This window comes from Physella acuta, unplaced genomic scaffold, assembly GCF_028476545.2.
Source record: "Physella acuta isolate Inbredline_101_S28 unplaced genomic scaffold, ASM2847654v3 ptg002290l, whole genome shotgun sequence".
In the NCBI taxonomy this organism is placed as follows: domain Eukaryota; kingdom Metazoa; phylum Mollusca; class Gastropoda; family Physidae; genus Physella; species Physella acuta.
Window position 1 is genome coordinate 69,469 of NW_026733788.1, and position 16,609 is coordinate 86,077.

The 16,609-nt window shown below is 33.0% G+C and overlaps 2 protein-coding genes across 3 annotated transcripts; one reads left to right on the forward strand and one right to left on the reverse strand.

The window, feature by feature from the left end:
- Nucleotides 1-176: 176 nt before the first annotated feature.
- Nucleotides 177-10,390, reverse strand: LOC131932839 (coatomer subunit beta'). 2 transcript variants are annotated; one of them, XM_059289753.1, is made up of 21 exons: nt 10,260-10,390; nt 8,601-8,738; nt 8,382-8,468; nt 8,077-8,203; nt 7,823-7,971; nt 7,563-7,709; nt 7,244-7,343; nt 7,006-7,148; nt 6,690-6,889; nt 6,288-6,487; nt 6,073-6,179; nt 5,732-5,875; nt 5,497-5,627; nt 5,181-5,388; nt 4,672-4,863; nt 4,341-4,474; nt 4,082-4,174; nt 3,741-3,921; nt 3,284-3,421; nt 2,409-2,681; nt 177-1,104 (listed from the first exon to the last, which is right to left on the reverse strand). In XM_059289753.1, exons 1-21 carry the CDS (start codon nt 10,260-10,262, stop codon nt 1,066-1,068), a joined length of 2,934 nt encoding a protein of 977 aa, XP_059145736.1. In that variant the 5' UTR covers nt 10,263-10,390; the 3' UTR covers nt 177-1,065. The 2 variants fall into 2 exon arrangements, with proteins under 2 accessions (XP_059145736.1, XP_059145737.1); XM_059289754.1 differs by lacking the exon at nt 2,409-2,681.
- Nucleotides 10,391-13,017: 2,627 nt separating this feature from the next.
- Nucleotides 13,018-16,229, forward strand: LOC131932840 (UPF0488 protein CG14286). Its single transcript, XM_059289755.1, has 5 exons — nt 13,018-13,031; nt 13,798-13,847; nt 14,177-14,261; nt 14,464-14,598; nt 15,035-16,229. The coding sequence occupies exons 2-5, from the start codon at nt 13,827-13,829 to the stop codon at nt 15,553-15,555; spliced, it is 762 nt and encodes a 253-aa protein (XP_059145738.1). The 5' UTR covers nt 13,018-13,031; nt 13,798-13,826; the 3' UTR covers nt 15,556-16,229.
- Nucleotides 16,230-16,609: the final 380 nt, after the last annotated feature.

Here is a 16,609-nt window from a genome sequence, read left to right on the forward strand (position 1 = left end):
TGGTTTTGCATCTTTAGAAGATATATAGCATTAAAGAAATGAGGTGACAATCACTAGCATTTCTGTTGTCATTTGCAACTTACAGAAGCAGATGATCAGGTGTTGCTATCAGTTACCGATTTCACATAATACATTGAGAACCACAAGTTTTATATTAAATGAGTAACATTCAGATATTTCTCTTTCACAGATGGTTTATTGTTCCAATGATCATACAAGATCAAATAATACAAATGATAACGAGTATCTACAGTAGCTTTCATAACTTTTCTTATGATCACAAAGAGCAGCATTAACCAGCCAGGCTCCCAATGACCCTAAATACTAATCTTTGAAACAGTATGCCTTTCAAGATTTTCATGCAAATGAAAAAATATTGTTTAAACAACAATGTAAAAACACAGCACTTAAAATGTAATAGACAATGACATGCCCCAAACATACTTCTCTCATTAATGAGAAAGTGGCAGTTATATTCATAGAATGGACAATGGTTGAAAAGCTTTTTTTTTTTCAAATTACATTATTATAACATAAATGTAATAGAAATTTTTAACTAGATTAAATTAACTCTTATATACATTAATAATAAATTGGACTATGTTCCCACCAATATATAACAAAAAAAATCCCAGTAGAGCTCACTAAAAAGAAATATATACACAAGATCAAGCTAGCTGTTAAAAGGAAAAAGTGCTTTTTGTATTTACACAGAAAAAAATTGTGAAACTAGAAAGTATCACTGATTTTAACAAGTTGTGAAAAAATGATTTGCTGTTTGAAAAATGTCAGTATTGGACATTACATGAAACTTCTTGAACAATCAAGGACAAATACTTGCACACCAATACTTAACATTTATCATCATCTACATCAGCTGCTGAACATTTTAAATATTCAGGAACTTGGTAAATGTTTTTGAATGGTGAATCAAGCCATAAACCTCTTAGGTCTGAATAAAAAGTGTTGGCCTATCATTGGTCAAATAAAAACAGTGCATCTCATTCATAGCATTTAAACCCTAACCAATTTGGTCAATAAAAATACACAGTAATCACATGAAACTCAGTCTTGAAGTAAATCATCTTCATCTAGATTCATCTCCTGAAATAATTAAAAGGTTTTAAATTAGATAGCAGGAAAACACCAAATCATGTAATAATTAACACATAAATAAAGACATTCAGGCAACCAAACAATTATTTTTAAATTTATAAAAATATATTACTTAATAATGAGGTTTTAAAAATAGGCATTTAAAAATTAATTTGCCATCGGATCAGTCTGTGCCATGGTAATATTTAAACAAGTTAATAAAAAGTCTAGTGACAATTTAAGCGCAATTTCCTTAATTAATTTTTTGTGACAGAACGAAAGGATATTTTTGAAAACTTTCTTCGGCAATATTGTTCTAAATTATGGCAGGAATCGATTGGTAAATGTTTCAAGTCGCTAAGTGGTCTGGTTGCCGAGATATGGGCCAAAAAACTGCATTTTTTCAAGGTTTTTTGGCTTTTCCGGGACATCCAGGAAGGAATTCCGGGAATTTTTTGGGCCCACAATCATCCTCGGAACTTGCTTAACATATTTGCTTTTGGAACTAGTCCTCGATATTGCTTCGTTGAGGAGATACGACTTAAAGCTGCGGACACACATCCATCCATCCAGAAATAACGAATTAATAATCGCAATTGTCAGTAAGGAAATTGCGCTAAAAATGTAAGTACCCCAAAACAGGGCTGCCCACCCCTAAGGCAAATTTTCAGAAACAAAAGCATGAATTATCAGTAATGATGCTAACTTTTCTTCACAATTTTAAAACAAATACAAGCTAAAATTAAACTCCATACTTAGGGGTTAATGAAGTTTATCAAATTGGCTCCAATATAATAAATTATACAACTTTTATCTACAGATAATCTATAAATAACCATACTTGAATCATGGAATTCTTCTTCATAAGTCATGGCACATTAGCAGATCAGAGTGATTTCACAAAAAAAATTTACAACCTTCAACCTCCCATGAAGTATTTAACAGTTGGGGTGTGTTGTGAGACAAATGCAAAACAAAGGTGCAGGGCAAGGAGATTAAATTTTATCAATCAGAATGTAAACTTTAACACTATAAAACTCCCATTTTGTAAACAAAATCAATATCTGAGTTAGAAAACCTAAACCTATTGACTTTACAAAATTCAGTTCTTAATGCATTTAAATTTTTTTTGTTGCTGTTTCAAGTAACACAGTAACTTTAGTGTCATAAAAAGTTATACAAACTTGTGCAAATATATTTCATAACTTAAACAGTTTAAATGAATCAATTTTTTTTACTCAGTATCAACAACACTTTTTCTAAGAATTGTGTCAATGGCTAACAGATTTTTAGATTTCACAATCATGACTTACCCCTCCTTCTAGATCATCCATATTTAAATTCTCTAAGTCAAGGTCAAGCTCTTTTTCAAGGTCCTCTACAGACTGGGCAGCTGTTTTATCAGGGGCAGGTTCTGACTTAGGGGTGGCTGGGAGAGGGTTGATTGCAGGCTTAGGTACAGAAGCAGGTGTTGGAGTAAGGACAGGTGGAGCAGCAGGTGTTGGAGTAAGGACAGGTGGAGCAGCAGGTGTTTCAGTTGGAGGTGTGGGTGGAGGCACTCTAGGTTCTTCTGTTTTAGCAGAGGACTAAGAATATAAAAAGTTTTATTGTTCACCTTTAGCAATAGTAAGAATTTAAGAATATTTTATTGTTAATTTTAAAAAATTAGAGTACATATAATAATTAATTTATTAAAAATTACTTTGAATATTGTTTTTCAATAAGGAAGTGAAGACGCATAATTTAGAATCTAGACCGTTTTATTTTTAAAGCATAAATCTATTGAAACTATCAATGAGCAGAAAATATTATATATTTACAATTTGGAATGGTAAATTTTAATACAACCAGTTAAATATACTAATTTACTTGAACTTTCATTGCAACACATATTGAATAATTTATATTTATTTAACATAAAATAACTATTAAAATTAAGGGAAGAGGTTCACATCTAGATATTATAGTAAATATAGATTAAAACAGAGATAACATAATTATCAATAGAAAATTAACAGTTAAATTTGATTAGCTAATGAAGTACCTAAAAAATTAGGGTAAAACAAATGACATGCAACTGCTACAGAAATGAAAAATCTAATTCAGCTAATAGATAGGGGAGAAACAGACATTCGCCAACTAAGACGTGTCATGGGTAGGCAAAGCTGCACTCAAATCAAATTCATACCTTGACTGGTGATTCATCTGAAGCCTCTAGAAAGTTGTCTTCTTCCTCATCATCCTTTGTGATTGGTGCAGCATACACAAAACGCCCACTGTCCTCAGCCTGCTGCATCTCCGCCACTGGATTGCGCTCTGAGTTGCTCTACAATTTAACAGAATATATTTATTATGTTGTATTGATGTGGTAGTGTAAAAAAAAAAACATGCATCAAAAAGTCCCACATTGCCATAAACATATTGCTAATAACCAAACCAGCAGATATTTAGAGAAATTGAGAAAAAAAATTGTTTTATCCAAAGAAAAGCTTTATAAATGTTTATGGGCAGCATTTTACTTAATGAAATAAGTTTTTTTTACCAATAGAAATTATAATATACAGCATTTTAACACTTAAAGAGCAGTATTAAAAAAGTAGCTCTGCTTTTTTTATTCCTATGAATTAAGAAGAATGTTGACTTACAGGGATCTTAGAATAGGCAGCAGCTGGTAAAACCTTCTCTCGCTGGGGTTTCAGGTACTGTTCTGTTTTGATACCATCTCGAAGCCCAGGGAACAAGTTCTCATACTCTTTCGGGTCAGCCAACAAGTCAGCTGATTTTTTGTTTACAGTTGAGACGTTCTTCTTCCATAGATCTACAACTCTTGAAAGAGAAAATATGATTTAAATTACTGAACAGCTAGCATAGAACACTATATTTAGATTTCAGATTAAATAAAGGTGGAACTTTTCAGCTCAATTCTTTCTAGTTAAAACTGTATGTACCAACAACAAATCTAGATGAGATAATAAAAGACGAATACCTTGAAATCTGAGAGGGTAGGTATGTTCTAGCAAAGAATGCAGCCTCTGGTAGACGTCCAGTGTTGATAAGAATTTCAAGACATTCTTCACATCTAGAAACAAATATTAAACATTGCAATGTTTTTAATAACATTCACATAGATTTTTTATTATGTTAATATTATTACATTTATTTATAGAAATTTAAAATAACACTGATGCCTATTATTATCATAATGTGTAATTGTATTGAATAATTGGATAATCCGTTCAACTTACTTGCCAAGAACAAAATTTGATAAAAATGCTACATTATTTTGTCCAGATTTCTCTGCTGCCTCCCCCAGTTTGCCAACCATCTCTCTATTGCCAGCAGAGCTAGCCAGCAAGAGAAGACCACCATAGTCATGAGCCTGAAATAAAATGTAAACAATTTTTTAAGACCATAATTTAGTGTTTTTTTCCCCAAGCAGGAAGTGTTTACCTGCCAATATACTCACTGTGTATGTATTATTTTAAAATAAATTATCTCCACTAGAAATACAACAACAGAGAGTGAGAGAAGTATAACTTTTTACTTTAACCTTGATGATTTGTGAAGGTAATTTACCTGGTGCAAACATTCCTGTGCCAGACCAAACTCACAACGTCTAATGGCAAGTTCAGCCAGCTGCTTCCACTTCTGCTCCGACTGAGTTTCTTTAGCCAGCTCATAAGCAGTCCGCAAGTCTCCTAGTTGTATGGACAACTCAAACTTGTGTTCTGGATCACATGTCACAGCCAAAGCTTGAGATTTAAAGCCCTAGGAAAATGATAAAAACCATTAAATTCAACTGAGATTAAACTGAGGACAGAACACTCAACTTTAATCTGTTATTCTTTACTTCTGTGTTTATTCTTAAACTGTATTCTTAAGGGGGATATAAAAAAAGCTAGTTTTAAAATAGCCTTCATCTAAGTAACAAAACAAATAGTATCTTTCATGTGCTTTAGTTTTTTTTAAATTGTTAGTTGAGTGTGCATTTTATGTGCTTAATTTGAAAGGAATTATAAACAACATCATGAAAAGTCAATTTAGACAGTTGTAAATGTTTTGTCTGACCAAATGGGATAACAGACCTGTTTCTCCAGGAAATGTGCGACTCTTGTTCTTTGCTCACGTGGCACTGTTGGCAACACTTTATCAGCAGTGTCAAAGTCTCTCCTCATCACGGCTGTCTGGTACTCTAACACGGAGACAAGTAGCGAGTAGCTAACGATGCTCAGCTCCTTGTCACCTAGATAAAGTCTGTTGTCTTTTGGAATGTAACCCAGTAAATACATCACCCTGGAAAAAAAAATTTGGAAAACTTTTGATAAACATTTTAAAACAGCTGTTGAATCTGGTTGTAGAAAAAGAAGACAATTTGTAAAGATAAAAAAAAAAAAAACCTACCTGTCTAAATGTGCTATTGTTACTATTTCTCCACCAACATAATAGTTCAGCCTATTGACACTGTTGGTGTAGATAAAGCAGTCTCCAACCCATATGCCAGTCCTGACAGTCTCCTCAATTTCATTTAATACCTAAAAGTTGTATTTAAATAAAATGAAATGTTTTCTATTTCTTGTAAACTAAAAAAAAAAAAAAAACAATCTAAAAACAACTAGTGCTACAAAGTTTGGCTTACCTCAAAAGCATCTTCGATGCCATCTTCAGTGACTTTATCTTTAGACTCTTTAGCGTTCTCCACAGCCTCAGCACTGAATTTCAGAATGAAAAATGACTCCTCAGTGGCAATGCAGACCAGCTGTCCATTTTCACTCCAGAAAATCTAAAATCAGAAGTTTCAACAATTTAGATTAGAAGGATTGATTTTAACATCACTATTCAGTCAAAAAAATATTGTTATAGCACTAAAATCTATTATGTTTTAGACAGTAGTTTACATCATACATTTAGCTAATTTAACAAAGGATCTCAATCTGATATTTACTATACAAAAAGTAAAATGACTGCACTAATACATACATGCTTGGGTGTAATCTCAATACGTCTAACAAGTTCTGTCGTTTCCCAATCATAGAATGCTAGTCCGCTAACTGACCTTACACCAAGCATGTTACCTCCATGAATGCCTACGTGGATAAAAAATTGCATATTAATTTTTTATTCATAATAAATAAAAAATTATAACCTTATTATCAAAGAAAAATTAGTTCTCCAGTTGTGTTAAGAAAACCAACCTTCTGCTCCAAAGTCTGGTTTGAAGGATTTCTGTTCCTTAAAGTTCTTAAAGATTTTCACAGAGGTACTCCCTTCCCTGACAGCATATACTGATGAGTCACTGCTCCAGACAAATTCTTGAGCTGACCCGAAGGATTTATTTCTCAGTGCCATGGCTGTGTAAATTATGTACTCTCCATCTCCACACACAACCACAAATCTATAAAATAAAATCATGGTAGCAACATTTATTAGGCCCACATGTTCCACAAATTTTGGTCATGAATAATTAACCAATGGTTCTATTCTTCAAAAGAGCTTACTTATCAGCATAAATATTCATAATTAGTATTACTGGTGCTTATTAAATAAATATGTGGGTACAACTAATTACTAAAGTAAACAAAATATAGCTACTGTACCTTCCATTAGGATTGTGTGAGATGGTCTGAGGATAGATCTCACAGCTCCCCATATCTTTGACAGCTAATGAGAGCCTCTCTCCATCCTTGATCTCCTGGTCTGCCATGGCTTTAATATTTGCTTGTTGGATCTCTGAATGCTTAGCCCAGATGATTTTTCCTGAGGAATCCATCGACATGGCAGGCTCTTCACGGCCAAGCTTTTGATACAGAGAATATATCTTATGCTAATTTGTTTCTTTAAAATTTATTAAATGAAAGGTTCATTGACACTATAATGTATTTTAATTTTAGCACAACAAATATATAGCTATACCTTAATGATGATGCTTCCTTCATCATAACCCAGAGCCACGTTGTTAGAACCTTTCTGACAGGCGATAGTCCACACTCTCTCCAGACCATAATTCAGGGTACTTTCCAAGCGGTAAGTGTTAGCGTGCCAAATACGCACAGTGCCTGTCATATTTTAAAATAAAATTATATTCTCTAAAACTACAGCAACAGAGATTGAAAGAGAGCAAAATGTACTTAATTTAAACAAGATAGCTCACCATCTTCAGATCCTGTAAGAATTATGGGTAGTGTAGGATGAAATGAAACAGCAGCAACATTCTGTGCATGACCTTCCAAAGTTTGAACACAAGTTTTGTTCTGAAACAAATGTTTACTCAGAGATAAAAAAAATAAAGCATTACTATTTTTAAGTAACCAATAAAGTTAAGATTCTAATAACAGATTAACCTTTCAAATTGTAAGGCAAAATAATGTATAGTTATTGTCTAATAAATAAAAGCTGCAAAGGAATACTCTGAACGGCAGCTATACAATAAATAAAAAAAACAAAAAAAGAAAACAAAATCAATGTTTAACCTGGTAATCCCAGATCTTCACTTGTCTGTCATCAGCACCGGAAATTAGGTAGGGCTTATCTCCACCTGAGTAGTAATCCACACAGTTGGCACCCTTTTCGTGGCCTTCGAGTGTGAAATTTGGAGTCTGTGATCCAAGTTGCCAAACCTAGCAGAAAACAATTGTCAATCATATTATAAAGATTTTCTTGTAACTACATTATAAAATAAAGACTGATAAAAACACTATATGTACTATTTATTCAAATGAATAACCAGTACCTTTATTGTCCTGTCCAAAGATGCACTTGCAAATTGATTGTTATCTTTAGGGTTAATAACAATCTGCATGACATAATGTGTATGTCCTTCAAAAACTTGAGTACATGTCCACTTTTTATCCCAATCCCATAATTTGATGAGCATATCATCTGTAAAATAATTGAAATATTAGTCATTAACTTCTCTGTATAATAGTTTAATTTCAACACAACATATAATTAATAGCATTAATTTTAAAAATAACTTTTGCTTACCACTGCTAGTAAGAATGAAGGGCTGAGTTGGATGAACAGCAATTGACCTCAGATAATCTGAGTGGGCTTCAAATTGGTGAACACGTTCAAGTGTGTTGTAGTTAAAAATGCGTATGTGCATATCATCCTGATAAAACAACGGATATCATAGCTTTCATTTGTAAATAAATAAAATAATGGTTTATTGTGGCAAAGTTGTAATACAAAGAGTATTCAAGTTACTTTTTACTGCCTAATAAATATTAAAAAGAACTATTTACAGAAGAAAAAAAATTACTTTTTACATAAATAATTAGGTTACTTACAGATCCTGATATGACCCAGTTTTTCCTGGCAACAAATTTTGCAGCACGAACTGGCAAATCACATACTTCAAAAGATTTGATGAGTTGCTGGGAAAAAAGTAATTCTTAATTAAAATGTAATATTTCAGGTTAATTAAATAAATCTTCATAAACTAGAGGGCCTAGTTGAAAGCTATGATAGAATTAGCGACAAGTATTTTATTTTTTAAGTTATCTTACTTGTGATTCAAAGTTCCAGATATGTATATTTCCATTGTAAAGACTTGCCAACATCCAAGGTTCTGTTGGATGAAGATCAACACTTTTCACACGATCTGAGCGAGCTGAAAGCTTGCGCTTTACATCTAATCGCAGGGGCTAAAATTAAAAAAAAAAACAACAACATTAGGCCTAAATTATTCTCTGTGTGTTTGGGCCTAGATGGTTTAATCACTTATCAGTAGCTATTAATGATTTTGTAACAATGCTGTTAGGCCTTAGTAATTCTCAAGTGGAAACATACTTTCACTTCTCTAGTTTTACTATTGGGTTACTTGAATTCTCTATATTTCTTTATGTCAATGTTTTAGATTATAATATAGGCCTAAGGCTTAGGGCCTATTGAATTGTTTACTGTTAACTCATATTTTAGGCTGATTTTTATCGATCGTCTTGATTTAAACTCTAGCACTTAGAATAAATACATTATAGATCTAGATCTAATAATTTATCACATGCCTTCAAACATTGTTTAATTAAAATTCTAAATAAATATGATAGGCCCTAAGCCCTAAATCAAATGTAAAAGCCAACAAAATGAAATGAATGCACCACAGTTACACTGAATATGCACTAAGACACTAAGATAATGTTGCAAAAATATGAAAATAATCACTAGACTCTAGAGGCCGGATTTCTAGAATTAAGTAAGATTATTCTACATCATTTGAGTTAGTGATTGTTGGGTGATAGATGTAAATCTAGAAATCAAAGATTCAGAAAGATACATTCAACATTCACATTGGTCAGACTCAAACATGATTGTCAATAGGCCCCTAAGCAATAATATTTTGGTAATCTATCGTTTTGGATACGTAAAATCGCCCGCGGCTAGTAATGTACGAAAAAGTTACCTCATTGTCAAGGCTTTAATAGAAGTATATTTTGATATATTTGTGTCAAATATTATAGATAAATGAATAAATAACCTAAATCAATAGCTAAATATATCAATATAGGCAAGAAATTAACTTTTAACAGCAGTGTTTGCGAGCAGGATTTCCTATATAAACAGCAGCCATTTGTAAAATAGAGTTGCCTTCCCCTGATCTCGCGCTATAAATTAACAAAGAAAGAACTTAAACAAGATGGCTGCTAGAGTAAATGAGCATGGTTGCATCTGTTGGAAACATCGCTAGTATTCATTTATTATTGAAAAGTTTTAATTCAATTGTTTGAAAACAGGTACATAAATGAAACATTTTTGTATTTTTCAAAACACAAATCCTCCTCAAAATGTGAAATAATTATTAAAATTTAAGGAGTCACCTGTTTTTCACATTACTAGTCGCGGGCGATTTTACGTACCCAAAACGATAGATTACCAATATTTTTAATAATATAGATCTAATTGTATTATTTGTATAGGCCTAGATCTAGATCTAATTATGAGTAGCTCTATGAAACAGAGCTTTTAATTAGCAATATCGCACTGACCACAAATGTAAATCTTGTCTAGATTCTTAATGTCAAATAAAACAACTCAATGAAAACAAACAAAAAATCTGAAAAAACTGCTATTTTTCCTTGTGAACAGGCATTCCATCTCTGCACTACAGTGTTTATTTTAAGCTGCCAATGAGTATAGATAATAAATAACTAAATACAAAAATGAATTACCATTTTGTGATATTGAATTCAACAATATGTCAATTGTATTTAACTAAAACCAGGTGGATTCAGTCTTAAATAGTAGTTAAAAATTTGGTCATCCGGTACTTGTTAACTTGGTCGTACGTGGCTTGACCAAACACGCATGCGCGCAGGAAGCAGTCTTCAAGGAAAAATGTTTTAAAAAGTTTAGGTTTACGGCCTTTATTTAGGTTAGCTAGCCTAAACAGTTGAATACGCCTATCGTTGGAATAATCAGGCCTAGTCTAGAACTAAGGCATATCTACATATTCACTACTTAGTTGTCAATCAAAAATGGTGTTAGTCAACTTCAGTCCCGTTTACCCCATAGCTCAGTATTGTCACATGTTGTCATAAATTATCAGTAGGCCTACTTGTAGACCTGTATGACGTCACACTTTCACCTCCCCCCCCCCCCCTAGGGTTGCCAGGTGTCCAGTTCAAACAGTCCAGTATTTGAGCAGACTGTCCAGGATAAAATAAATATAAATACTGGACAACTATATGAATAATACAAATACTCTGTTGCCCCCCTTCTTCTGCTTTGCGGCATACCTGAGAAGGGAAGGATGGAAAGGTGTCCAGTATTTTCGGAAAAGGTATCTGGCAACCCTACCCACCCCCCCCCCCCCCAATATTTTCTTATAAAATAACCATACTTCTAAAGTTTATCGAAATCGTTTTCGTTGTGTTTTTTTTCAATAATACAAAATGTAATTAATATAGCAAAATAGTACATAAAGTAAAGTTAAAATAGTACATAAAGTAAAGTTAACATGTTTCTGTGACATTGACAAAATATATTAATTATTATATTAATGGTCATTTGTAGGCCTATATACACATCCGCTTTTACTTTCCCTAACACATTTCAGTCAGGAACTCAAAATAAATTGGGGGTAACACATTCCGAAACTAACCGACTCACCGAAACCACACTCGACTCTTGGGTCAGCAATCGATTTGGCTACGTAATGAGAGAGGAGTTCAAAATGTGTGGCGTGGAATATTTCAAAGACCAAAATAGCATGATTATTTCTTTTTTTGGAGTATTTTTCGGAAGAGAAAAATGTCAATAAGCTAAAACAAGAATAACGCAATTTTTAAAATGTACTAATTTAGTAATAAAACGAGGAGTCATTAATTTATGACGTCCACAAAAATTTGAAATTTAAAACCCCACTTTCGACGAACCCCCCCCCCCCCCCCCCTCCACCCACGTGGACGTCCACAAACATGAAGTAAATCTCTCTAATTACTAATTCAGTAACATGCTATGTGTACCTTACTACAGTAGCGTAGCGAGGGGGGGGGCGGGGGGGGGACATATGTCCCCGGGCGTCGACCTTAGGGGGGGGGGCGCCAAATTGAAAGTTTGAGGGGGGGGTGCAAATCAAAAGTTCGAGGGGGGGGTGCAAATGAAAAGTTAGAGGGGGGGGTGCAAATCGAAAATTTGCTCCCAAGGGGCGCCAAATTGAAAGTATGTCCCCGGGCGCCGGGAAGGGTCGCTACGCCTCTGCCTTACTATGCTATAAATTAGATATTTTCGGCAACATCGATCTTTACTAGGACTAAGTATTAAAAGTAGAGCCCAGGAAGTGTTGAAAAAATAGGTATATTTTAAACGACTTAGTATAATTAGGCCCAATATGTTAAGCGCTTAGTTTTTTTTTTTTATTGAAAGTGAGATCGCGCATGGACGCTGTGTACCATTCGATTTTACACACTATTTTTCCTAAAGGAAGTCATCAGAGGTTGAGAGAGTCATAAAATATTTTTTATTTAAGAGGGTGGGCAAGTGGGGCTGTAGACCGAACTGTTTCATCATTTTGATGTAATTTGTGGCTGTGTTGCTATGAATGACTATATGGGTTGGGGGTAAAATTCGTCTCTTCAACGTGACGTCATGTTACTTTTACTGAACTTTACGGACACTTCTCCATCAGTTTTTGTGAGACATACACACCTGATCAAAAAAAAGAAGTAGATCTACATCTTCTTATTATAGGCTTTGACACAAAATAATGGTGTAGACCTACTATGATTTGGTTGCACGATCTATCACGGAGGTCTATATCTAATTATTTTTAAACATGTTTCAATTATTTGAAAATTTTAAAGATAACTTGAAATATCGTGCATTGTTTTAGAAAATTGCCGCGGTCAATGCCCCCCCCCCCCCCCCCCATTCGCGCTTATAAAAATTTGCCACTTCTTTTTTTAGTCGGGCAGTATACAGTTAAATCCTGATACATTTGATTTATTCACACATGAAGCTGGTGATTTTTTTTAACGCTAGAAAGAACAGCCAATTTAATTCACAAATTTTATATGCAGTTTTTCATTTTATACTTTTTTTTTATTTTAAAATTTTTAGCTGTAAGTATTTTGATGAAAAATTCGACATGTGGGTCCCCCCCCCCCCCCAGTCCAAACGCGTCCACAAAAGTCGATTTGTTTCTGACCTTCCCGAATTCTCAACAATTAAATCAAAATATTTCTTAAAATACCCTGACTTTTTTCTGCGAATTTATTTCTGACTTTTTTTTTCGATAAAATTTTTCCTTTATGACTCCCCCCCCCCTGCTTTTTTCCGATTCCCCTCCCCCTCCCCGTGTACAGTGGGGAGTGGGGATGTCTTAAATGGTCCAAAATGGATGATCCCTTATGAAAATAAATTTTCAGGAAGTCACTAAATGTTACGCTCTTTAGTAAAAAAATCCTTTTATATCTACTTCCGATTGCTAATGGATTTGCCAAGTTAGGAACTTTCACTTTCATATTTATTAAATTCAATTTGGTTTTGATAACTTTTTAATTTCTACTTAGAAACAAACTGGATTCTAGATCTAGATTTAGAATCTAGTTATTGTCTGCTGTAGGCTAGGACGGTGATCTGCTTGCCATATTCACCTAGATCTAGATCTAGCGCTCATTCCAAGGCATTCGTGTCATACGAAAATCAACATCAACATTTTGATTATCGATCGTCATTGAGATTGAGATTCATTCTCTCAATTTAGTTTTTTTCACTGTCATGCCTGTCAAATAATTAATAATAAAAGTATAAAATTTTTTCAGTAAACAGAGTAAAATACAATTATACTATTCCAAGACCTAGAGATATAGATTTAGTTTAGTTAGATCTAGATCTAGATTCTAGATCTAAAAGTTCCAGTCACCTCACACTGGATTTTACCATGAAAAATCATAAATGAGCAATGAGCATTATATATAATTATATATATATAGGCCTAGATCTATATATTATACAATATATATACACCCTAATACCCGATTACCTATAGATCTATATCCTAATTATTGTGGAATATGATCAACAATTTATTGATTTTTTTTCTGATCATCTGTGACTTACTACTTAAATACTAATAACTTATACTAGAATTAGATACTATAGGCTATAGGCCTATAATATATATTAAATCTAGGCCTATATTATATATTAGATAGTTCTTTGTGTTTGTTCAAAAACAAATCACATCATTATTTTCTTCATTTCCAGGTGTCTAATAATAGATTTACTAAATTTAAATGGAGAACTCATCTGAAGAAGTAAGTTAGCAAACACAAAAATTATGGTCATACTTATCATAATAAAACTGGGGTTTGATTATTTCGAATTTCACTATACTTATTTCAAGTGTATTATACTATTAGAACAGGGGTCTCCAAACTATGGCCCGCAGGCCAGATGCGGCCCGCGAGGTCCTCTCATCCGGCCCGCGGAGATCTTTTTGTCCACGGAAAGAAACGTTTGTCAGTGATGGCTGAGGAACTTTGCTCAGTAAAATCACAACATGTTCGGAAGAAACTGGGCCCAAATTGAAATTTGATAGTTAACCCCTGTATTAGAATATTGATATTTTCTATTTTTTTTATAGGCTAAAAAATTTGTAGAGGAACTTCAATGGTGCATCACTGAACTAGAAATTGGTTTACAGAGGCAGTCTCCTGATTCTAAGCAAGGTAGAAGATTTTTAACAATTTATCAACATTCAAATTTTTTAGGGGGGGGGGGGGAGAATTTCCTATGTAGCCCATACAGAAACATTAAAAAATATTTATAACTACGGTTCTGCATTTCTTAATTAATGCCTTCAAAAGCTTACCTGTTTTTAAAAAAATAAATTTGTTTTTTAAAAATGTTTATTTTGAAAAATAATTGCAGTGGCTGAGACAATAAAAATATTAAAGATCCTGAACAGTACCAAGGCACCAATGGTTAAGAAGAGACAGGCCATGAGGAATGCTCTTGGAGATTATAGAAAAAAGATGAAAGAAGCAGAGGCTAAGTCCTTGTCAGGTAATTGGTCATCAAAATTTCTTAAAGACATGATTTATTATAAAATAATGTAAAATAAACCTTTATCCATTGGCTGAGTCAACCTTAGTTACAGACTATTCTTAGCAATTTTTTTGTTGAGGGTAAGTATGCGACTTAGTCAACTTAGTGATTTGCATATTCTGATAATCATTTTTTTAATGTTTTGATTGTTTTTTATTGAGATTTTAAAATATAGATTTACATATTTTCTTGCTGTTTAATTGTTTGCAATTTATATTTTATTACAGCTCTAATAATTTTATTTTGTAATAAAACTTTTTAAACATAAATTCAAGTATTAAATTTAGTTTTATAGATGTATATTTAATTTTTGCAGGCCTAATCTGATTTTTTCAACACTGAACTTAAAATTTAAAAAGTTACTCCAAGAACTGAATAAGTTTTCATTTTTCAGGACTGCGGCATTCTAGATTTCAACCTCTGGGAAACAAAATCCACAGAAAATCAAAATTTCTCAAGCAAAGCCACGCCAAGCAACAGTTTCTAGCCAATAGCCAGCTGGAAAGTAATTTAAATAACCTCACTCTCAGTTCTACAACACAACAAAATGGGGCAACACCCATTACAAACCATGACACTGAAAATTCTAACCCTCATACTATTGAAGTCATGAACGCCAGTGACTCCGATACCAGGGTCACCAATGACTCCTCTGCCGCCTGCTGTAGTAAGTCACTTCACGACAGTTTCAAATTCCTGCCCTCAGACAACTCGTTCAGTTTTGGATTTGAGAGTGAGCCGCAGTCTGCCAGTGCAAGCGGCAACTCAAACGAAGTCGGCGCTGGTCCTGAAAGTCTGCAGAGTCTGTGCAATAAGAGTTTTGGGGGTGTGAAACTTGAATGTGACAATAAAACAGGTGTGAGAAACTACTACAAATTTACGAACTCTTCCAACGAGTTTACTTTTGGTTTTTAATGCCATATCTGACCAGAACAATATGAACTTTTAATGCTAAATACTTTGTTTCGTTTCTGATATAATTAGTTTTATGTATAAATAATTTGTTTTGTTTATGAAATAATTTGTTTTATTGATAAAATAATATTTTATAAGTAGAATTTATCTTAGTATGAAGTTTTAGTTTTTGACGAATAAAATAATAGATTTTTTAGTTGAAGGTTTTATTTAAAGGAAATAATTTGTTGTTTTTATAAATGCATTTGTAATGTATTTACTAAAGAAATTAATTTACAGTATTGTTTACTGTATGAATAGTTAAATCACAGTGAATTAATTGTCAATCAAATTAGTGCATATTGAAAAAATCTTGATAGGATTTTTTATTATATATAATTTTAAACAACAGTGACATTTAAATATTGATAAGCTACATAAACATTTTCTGAGCCAGCAAAAAGTTGATTTCATGTTTGTTACCTAGAATCAACAGCCTGCTGGACAGTTTTTTTTTTAACTTGTGAGGGCAGGGCGTGTATATTTTCTATATGTGCACAGTGTGTTTGATCTGTTTGTGATTTTAGTGTTAATGAAATAAATGGTTTGACATTGACAAGTTGGTTTAAAGAAAGTGACACTGCCTAATGAGAAAATTTGATAATTTTGAATTTTATAATATTGTGTCTAAGTGTGTGTGGTTGTCTATGCTAAATAATGTCAGCAATAAATTGGTTCAGTAATTACAATGTCAGCAATTTGTTTTTACTTTGTTTTGTTAATGTATGTGATAGCGTTCTTGATTTATATAGACTCAAAAAAAAAAAATACTCATAACTCTTTTTGTAGTCCTTTTTATCATTATTATCCCCCCTGACGCAAAATGCAAAAAATGTTTTACTTCCGTTTGATTTTTGATGCTAAGACAAACGTAGCAATAGATAAAATACAACTTCTTGACTAAATTTGTATGTTGAACAAAAAGGGGGCGGGGATGGAAATTTTTTGCACAGGTAATAATCGTTTCAAATATACGTTTTATCGATAGTCAATGTAAAAACTACCTTTTCAGAAT

Excerpts from the sequence above, each read along its gene's own strand:
- LOC131932839 (XM_059289753.1), bottom strand. Across the intron at positions 8,204-8,381 it reads ACTGGGTCATATCAGGATCT|GATGATATGCACATACGCAT; the intron begins GTAAGTAACCTA and ends TTGTTTTATCAG. Across the intron at positions 1,105-2,408 it reads TGGATGATCTAGAAGGAGGG|GAGATGAATCTAGATGAAGA; the intron begins GTAAGTCATGAT and ends TAATTATTTCAG.
- LOC131932840 (XM_059289755.1), top strand. The coding sequence starts at position 13,827 with ATGGAGAACTCATCTGAAGAA. Across the intron at positions 14,262-14,463 it reads GTCTCCTGATTCTAAGCAAG|TGGCTGAGACAATAAAAATA; the intron begins GTAGAAGATTTT and ends AAATAATTGCAG. Across the intron at positions 14,599-15,034 it reads AGAGGCTAAGTCCTTGTCAG|GACTGCGGCATTCTAGATTT; the intron begins GTAATTGGTCAT and ends TTCATTTTTCAG.